Source organism: Clavelina lepadiformis, chromosome 4, assembly GCF_947623445.1.
Source record: "Clavelina lepadiformis chromosome 4, kaClaLepa1.1, whole genome shotgun sequence".
NCBI lineage: Eukaryota > Metazoa > Chordata > Ascidiacea > Aplousobranchia > Clavelinidae > Clavelina > Clavelina lepadiformis.
This window is the reverse complement of record NC_135243.1, coordinates 22,023,350-22,032,203: the sequence shown is the minus strand read 5'-3', so window position 1 is coordinate 22,032,203 and position 8,854 is coordinate 22,023,350. Positions and strand designations below refer to the sequence as shown.

Sequence of the window (8,854 nt, the reverse complement as noted above, 5' to 3'; positions counted from 1 at the left end):
AAAGTGAACTGAAAGCTATAAATAAGCAAATCATATATACAAATGCTTTATAACGTCACGTTTTGACATGCCAGCATTCAGCAAGGCAAGCCTAAGGTTCAGTTGTGTCAAGAATGCCAACACTCTGTTGAAAAGGAAATACCTACTCCAGACCAGCTCCTACCACAGCTACTGATGGTGTGTTGTTTTTCATAAACACAATCATTCGTCGCTATCGGCCTAATATAATGTCTTAAACGCAAGGGCCCAAATATTCTATGCGCAGTACACAGTATGTTATAAACTATTTTAATTAAGTAAGACTACACTTTTGTCAAAGTCAGCAAGTTACGCTTCCAACGACTACTGTAACTGCTCTACCGTGGAAAAGCTGCAAGTCGCTCGAACTGTAACGTTTTCCATGATCGACCTTGTTCAGCATAAAATGATAGGTCTACTGTATCTGCACGAAAGCTAGCGTTCTTAAAACCTTGTTTTGCATTCACCGTTATTACGTCACCATTGATTCAACGAAAGCGAGTGTCAAAACAATAGCAGAACCACGAATACGCATTTTAGTCAGCTCTAAACAGCACTGTTTATTATGAACGACCTCGCTAGCAGTAGCTAACTTCCGGTATTAGCACATGCCTAGCGGTACAAACATTTTACGAAGATAAAGCCTACATGCTTCAGCATACGGATACGGTTGACAATATGAGCTTACTTGCTTGTAGCAGTAATAAATAACGGCATGGGCGTGTACTCAACAACTTTTTATTGGCTAAATCTATGAAACCAATTATGCAAAAAATTGTTTGCAATACAGTAATTTGTTTATGGTTTTGTTTTCTCATAGGCAGTAGGTCATATAAAAAATAATTTAACTTATTTTGACCAAGTCTTGCTCTGATCTGCCATTTACATAAAGGTTATATTCTTGCTGATAGAAAGTTGTTTAAAGGACTGGCAAAAACAAAACTTATTTTGCAGTATTCTAAACCAAAATCTACACTCTACAGTTTCCACATACAAGCAGTTAACGTATTGGCCTATCATTGTGACATCACAACGTTAAATCAGACTTCCGTTTTTGTTTTTTGCTCCTGCATCAAAGCATGCATAGTTTGGCTTCGTGACTTGGTTAGTTTTAAAAAGGTCCGTGTTTTTAGTACTTACTGTGCCGCCTGACAGAAACTCGAAAGAAAATTTTCTGAAAAAGCCAAACGTGTGTTTTACGATTCCGAGGTCTATGCTTTTTATGTTTATTCATTACCGGAGTTTTAAGAGATTTGGCCGTTTTAGGTTAGACAAAAACGGTAATCTGTACAGTATGTAGTTTATCTGTGTACGTTGCAGTCACATATACTGAAAAAATTTCGATTTACATGTAATTTATCTATGTATATATTTAGCATATACTGTACTGACACAGTGAAAACAATGTGCAATAGCGCCAAAAGGTGACAAGAAATTCAATGTTTTTCTTCCGCTAAACGATAAAACTTGAAATGATAAAAGAATGCTACAGGTTAAAACAAAATTTTCAGACTATTGCCGTGAAAGAGTTTTGAAAGAATGTTTCACTATGTTGCGCGTATATGAAACCACAGAAAGATTAAATAAAACAATCCAAGCAAGCTGCTAAAAAATGAAAGGTTATTTGTTCTTTGAATATCTGTGCATGCTAACTTAACATTGCTAATCGTGTGTGCCGTATTCCAACGGATTTTACAGGATTAATAGCAAAACCTTGATATAGTCTTTATAAAAAACTTTTAACAAAAATCATGGTAATATAGAAACAGCCAACCTCCTCTCCAAGTTGGCAAAATTAGACTAGACTAGACGATTACAGGCGACGATAAAGCGACTTGGACGCAAAATTTTGATCTTGACAAACTAGTAGTTGAAAGGCGAAAACAAAATTAAATTTGTGTTGAAATTGGCATTAACGGTGACTTGACGCTTCAATAGAAATAACCACATTTTACAAATTATGGTTTATATATCGTCTAAATTATATGGACTCGATGTTGTAATTGTCCCCAGTCTAAGTCTGGCCTTTTTCTCATGCAGGACAAAAGAACGAAACTAAAAAGGGGGCTTCGGTGCACCGGTGACGTACGGAATGAGCCTTCTCCCAACGAAGCTGTTTTTCTTACCCTTTGTTGAGCTGCGGTTCTGGAATAGGAATTAGCGCAATGCAAAAAGAGAAAAAAGGACAAGGAGCACTCTGTCACGTCACTCGCAATGGTCATTTTAAAACTTTTCAAGAGTCTTCGAATGTTCGGATGGAGGGTCGGATTTTCTGGCTTTCATTTTGAGTGTTGACTTAATTTCAGCTTCTTTCGTAAACTCTTTTCACAAAATGAATTATCGATTTTTGAAGGAATTCTTTTAAGTCCGTTTTCTTTTAGCTCCGTTACCTGGAGATCAAATCAACGTCTTTGAAATACTCGATTTCAGGTTGATTAAATTCGTTTCAAAAATATAAACTTCCAAGAGCTTAAAAACTGGTCCTATGCAAAGTACAACAAAATTTGACAGCGATGCATTTTTTAAACCATCAAAATAATCTACAAGGACAGAGACATGGTTGTCAGTTTTGTGAATGACTAATACTTCTGCTATTTAATTGTTTGCGATGTTGTTTGTTTATTTGATCACAAACAGATTTGTTTATATGGGAAGGGATCATTTCAGTAAACAGCAGCGTGTTTATCTAGGTAAAACAGAAATAGGCCTACACCGACTTTATACATTTTAAAAGCACAGACTCGCTCCACCTTTTATAACCAGGCATTCAGCTTAAAGGGGTAGGGCTGACTTGTTTACTTCATACCCGAAAATTATGATTAAAACGTCGGGCATTGTATAAACTATTATGACGTGACAATGGCATTCGGGTGTGTTGGTGTGTTTTATACGCGTGCATGCGCATGAAAGGCGAGCGTTAAAACCAAACAGAAGTCTAATCATTGAAGGCGTTTTGCTTCTCACAACACATCGACTGGAAATTGAAATAGGAGTGGTGAGCAAGAGAAAGAAAGAAACAAAGAAATAAGGAACAAGAACTGAGATTGAAGTGGCGGGGTGAGGTACTTTGTGATCATTGTGTGTTTTGGAACGTCTAAGCAACAACGACCGGCCTACCGTAGCCTTGAGAAGATAACTTTTTCTTGACAAAATTCTGTGATTTTCAAGTCGTACTGAAACCTTTGTGGGTCAAACTTTAGTTTATATCCTGTCAGCAGACTTATTTTCGTGACGTTAGACACACAGTAATCTGACGCAATAATTAAACATTATGACGTTAGTGAGTAGCAGCAGACCTTTAGAGGATATGGGAAAACTGGTGAACGAAAGTCATCCGGTTTTTAGGGGCCTGTATTCTTTAAACCTCGTTGCATCGCAGCAGCCTGGCATTATGAATCGAAGTGTTTCACCTCAATGTGGAAGTACTGGTGATGTCAACAGTGATGATGACGTTGATGATGAGATCATTAACGTAACTGATGAAGACGAAGTCGTTATGTCAACGACTGATCCAAAATCAACTGAGATTCTTCAAGATAACAAGGTGAACTTCTTAAAGTTAAAAAAAGTATCCATTAAGAAGTATAAAGTTATATTGTGTCTATGAAGTTAACAATACAACAGAGAAAATCTCTTGACTTTAGTCGTAACGGCGTCGTTGCCAGGTTACGTGTAGCAGATGACGCAGGAGTTATGCAATTGACTAATAATTTTTAGCTACTTTTAAATTCTCTGCGTGGATCTTGATGGCTTCAATGTAAAAAATGTAGTCTCGCATTGCATTGTTTGAAGAGGCTCGAAACGCACATGCGGTGCTTAAAACGCTCAACCACTTTAGTTGATAATTTTAAACCGGAGTTTAACGCATTAACATGGAACAACTCATCAAAAATTTTATGGAATATTTGCTGACGTGCATTTGACGTATTAATCCGCGATTTTTACATCTAAATTCGCTATTTCTCTATTTGTTGACTTAAATAAGCGAGAAAAAACTTTTTACAGTTAACCAGTTTCCGGAGTTTGGCGTTCGTCTGTCGTCGGTTGTTGTAATAGTTTATGAATATAACTGGTCCAGCGCACAGACCTCTGCCGATGACGGACAACGTTGTTTTAACTAAGTTCATTCGATTAAAATCGTTAAAATCATAATCGAGCCAAATGAAAGCATTCTATTTGGAGCAGGTTTATGTCATCTAAAATGGAATATGACGTCATAATTCGAAAGCGCGAACAATATAAAACCTGACGCCGTGATTGTGCAAGAATAGATTTTTATAGGGAGATGTCGTTCAACTCATTACGCGGTTGATCAATTTAAAGTGATATAATATAGAATATCTACTATTTCTTCCTAATTTCTATATTTTAAGCAGCTGAAAAGTATGTACTAAAATATAACGGTTAGAATATTTGCCATTAAGTTTTAACATTTCAATTAATCAAACACAAAAAATACAAAATTTCAAGACAGTTTATAATATTGTACGTCCATTTTGCAGAAATGCAACAAAGATTTGCAAGAGAAACAAGGTCCAAATGCAAAAGTTTATCAGCGAAGACCAAAACCGCCATTTTCCTACATTGCTCTCATTGCTATGGCCATAAAAGACTCTCCTACGGGTAATAATTTTCTTTCTAATAAAGAATTTGAAAAAGTATGTTGTAATAACAAAACTAATTCGAAACGAGCTATAATATATATATAATTTAATTTAATATATGATTTTAAAATGCGATATAAAATTTGACATTTGAATTATGATTGTTTGAATTTGTGTAGGCGTATTTATGTTCATCCATTTTTGCCATGCATTTGGGTAACTTTGGAAAAATCCGATGCTAATTTTAACCAATAGAAAAAACACAGCATTCAATAATGAATGTGTCGTAAATGGCGAAATGCTATGAATAAAATACATTAAAATATTTTATATTTATTTTTCTTAATGTATTCACTTCATTTAGCGCGAATAGGAAATCCATTAACAGAAAAGGATCGGCCAAACTTTCAAACTATCTTTTCATTTGGAATTAGAAGCCATGGCCGTAGTCTGAATAGAAGTTTACGTTAGCAACTACCAGTCTTACGAACAGTCGAAATAAAATAATACATCTTATCGGTTTTCGCGCTTTTCCAAACCCTGTGCTTTATTACGTGCTCCATTGACGCTAGTAATTTACCCCATATATCTTGCGGTTCCTTTTACATGAAATGAGTAGTTTGGAAACGCTAACCGAGCATTTGAAATTTCAAATAAATGATGATGACGCCGTAATTATGCTCAATAAGATTGCCTCGCATCGGTTAAATGAGAGATGTGAGCTCGACTTGAGTAGTTGATCTCGAGCAGTATATCTTCAGCTATAGAAGTTTACGCACTTGGCTGTTATAATACACACACACGCCACTATCACTTTAGCTAAAAACGTTGCGAAAAATGGGTAAAAACGCGGTTAAAAAATTCTTACCGCCATTTTAGATGTTTGAACAAGCCTACACTAGAGAAGAAGGGTTTGATAAACACGCAAATTTAAAATCCATTTAAAATCCAGTTTTTCATATCCACCCATAATCTGCGGTTGTTGGAGTGGCACTTTCGTACGAGTTTGCGTGTGTAATTTTACGCGGGAATCGCTATTAATAATGCCAACATAAATTAATTAAAACCATATTAAAAGGTTTGAACACGCGTTAGTAGAATGCGCTGTGAGGACTGACACTCGAAACACTTGGAATACTTGGCCGCACACTGGGTTGATTATGGCCTGGGGTAAGAATAATATTTTGATAAATTTCGCACTATATATAGGTGGTAGCTTATTATTAAACGGTAGCTCTAATAACAAAATGTCTTTTTGCGCAATTACTTTTTTGTTCTCTGCTGGGTTTGTGCCGTTGTTTTTCTTATGGAAATGTAAGCGTAGGTGACAAAGCATTAACGAATGGGAATCTACAAGTTTAAGGGCGACTTTGTCTGATTTTTGCGCCTATACCGCACGATATCCATTAAAAGTTTACTTTCGCCAAAATAAACACGGCCATAATACTTCTATTGTGACTTCGATAAAAATCTCTGTCTATACAAGGCCGTAGACATTTAAGAAAATTTTCCATTTGTCCAAGGTAAAGAAACTATCGTCTAACCGTTTCTTGTATCGATTGTTCGGGTTGAATCTATATAAACTCCTTTGCTTTCAATGATCGTATCGCGATACCAGCGTTTATATTTTGTCTTAAAGCAAATAAGTCTGTCAAAACCACCTCTGTCTGCTATGATCACAGAGGTGACTCTTGTAGTGTTTTGACTTGACTTTTTGTTTGGCTTTTCCTCTGAGTCATGACTCGCTTTAACTGTGCTCTTTCCTAAAGCATTTTGTGCCTGACTTAAGATTTTAAGAATTAGCTTGACGTTTGAGTTTGCTAAGTTAGAACTTTGCAAGAACTGAACCTCTGAACTGAACTGAACAAGAACCGAAATCTTTATCTTTCTTGTTCGCTTTCCAGGAAAATTGACCCTCGCTGAAATCAACGATTATCTGATGAAGAAGTTTCCTTTCTTCCGCGGACCTTACACGGGATGGCGTAACTCAGTACGTCACAATCTCTCGCTGAACGAGTGCTTCCGGAAGATTCTTCGGGATCCATCCAGACCCTGGGGCAAGGATAACTACTGGACCATAAACCCAAATAGCGAGTACACGTTTGCGGATGGGGTTTTCCGCCGGAGACGGAAACGATTGGCGCGGAAATATTCACACATGAGCAGCCACGGAGTGATGACGCTGTCGCCGACGCCATCAGTGACGTCACAAGGATCTTCTTCGTGCGACCCGAGAAGTGACTCGGAGTCAACTGGATCTCCGGTACCATTTTCCATCGATAGCATTCTGTCTCGTAAAGGTCCACAAGCAGCTTCACCTCCGAGTCAGATTTGGCAAACGTTCGTCCCTAAATCCCCGCCCCTTACCCCGGTCTTCCGCTTTCCCATGTCAGCGCCCCACTGTGACGCTATACCTACGTCGTTGTACGTCAGCCAGCCGGTGTTAGGCTACAAGCAGATGATGATGGATCCCATAACCTACCAGCATTTGATACACGCCCACACTCTACAAAGCAGCTTCTTGGCGTCAAGGGGAATCCCCGGACTTAATCTCGGCGACAGAGAACGTTTTTTCGATATCTATGCCCGACCCGGGGCGCCTAATTTGGGGCCGCCGCGTATGGTGCCCGTGTAAGTGCACCGGACAAATCTTTGTACTACCAAGCCATTCTACGACGATTTTTCCGTAAGGAAAATATTATCTTGTATTTATAATGTTTGCTTTGTACATTTTTCATCTTTTTCGCAAAACGAAAACGTCTTTCAGCGTTTGACATTACCTTAAACTTTTACACTTAACATCTTGTAGACCTGCTTAGCAACACCAGCTAATGGTTTTCCCTTTCCTCGCAACAAGCGTACTTAAATGCATTTGCTATGCAAATTTCCTATTTTGACTTGTGGTCGTCGTGCCTTGCACGTAGCAGACCTTCCTCTTCTTTGACATCACAGCCGAGTTGGCTGGGTAAGAATCGCTTTTGCTTTGTGACAAATTAAAAAGATAAAGCTTTGCTAATCATAGTTGTAAATACGTTTTGCAGCGACGAATCCTCTTTTCAGTAGATTTCCATAGAACAGAGCTGCCAATAAAGCGATCTATGAGATCATGGTGACGTCATTATAGGACGTTGCGCACAACGACACGGTCATATCGACTGTTGATTACTTCATCAACTGTTTTATTGTTTATTTCGTATTTTCTGTTTCAGTAACATTTAAAACATTCCTTGACTGGTTGTCGAAGACACTATACCCACTTTCAGGGCTTCATTTTCAAGCCAAGTTCCAAGTGTTCAATTTTCTAACCTTATAAATATTTACTTGGAATGTGTAAAACTGCTTCACGTGATCGATTGTGGCGTACGTTGACCTTTTTACATTTAGCCTAATTTTTTCTTCTTTTTTTGCAGCGCTGACCAACAGCTTTGGTCTTTAGCCAAGTTATCACGTTTTGTTTAAAACATGTTTCTCTTAACTTTTAACAATTTTACCAAACACTATTATTTTTCATTGCACTTTATAAATTTGCATGTAAACCAGGCATAAATGTATTATGACTTTGTTGGCAAAATATGGAAAAATATCATTCGGATATCACTCACTGTCAGTGAACTTGACTTCGAATTGTGATTGATCTTGATTTTATTCCCATGTTGTATTAGTTTATAAACCAAACCGGATTGTTAATAAAATTCAGTCATACTCTATCCTATTGTGCGTCAACTTTAGTCTGAAAAAGCTAAAAATTCGATTCTTGTTAGCTACGTTCGATTTAAAAAAGGATATCCTTTGTTGCTGTAGAAATAAAACCGCCATTTCCGTAACCCTATTCAAACAGATTTTTCTTTCCACAAAAGCACATCAATCGACGGGTTTCGGAACCTTATGTAAAGCAAACATTGCCGCAAAAGAAGGCCTTTGATTAAATTTCAAACGTATACTTATCCAAATAAATACGCAAACATTATCAGAGCGTTAATAATATTGACATTGGATACGTGTTAGCAACGGTGTGAAACGCAGCTGTCTGGTTTTTCTCTAACCCTGCTGTTGCTTTGTTCAAGCACAAAGGCAACCATCGCAAGGCGGGGTTAAAGCGCACCATGAATAGTGCAGACAATACTAACAATGGTTGTTCAAATAAAGCTCTATCCAGTGCTGTATAAAGTGAATTCAGTTCTATGTCGCAGTAGCCTACCTGTCTAAAAGCTAGGATAACGATTACACGAATC

At 37.6% G+C, this 8,854-nt stretch overlaps 1 protein-coding gene across 1 annotated transcript; it reads left to right on the top strand.

Moving 5' to 3' along the window:
• The first annotated feature begins 3,083 nt into the window (after positions 1 to 3,083).
• Positions 3,084 to 8,329, top strand: LOC143452816 (uncharacterized). The gene is made up of 3 exons (XM_076953939.1): positions 3,084 to 3,562; positions 4,521 to 4,641; positions 6,527 to 8,329. The coding sequence occupies exons 1-3, from the start codon at positions 3,290 to 3,292 to the stop codon at positions 7,255 to 7,257; spliced, it is 1,125 nt and encodes a 374-aa protein (XP_076810054.1). The 5' UTR covers positions 3,084 to 3,289; the 3' UTR covers positions 7,258 to 8,329.
• The last annotated feature ends 525 nt before the right edge of the window (positions 8,330 to 8,854 follow it).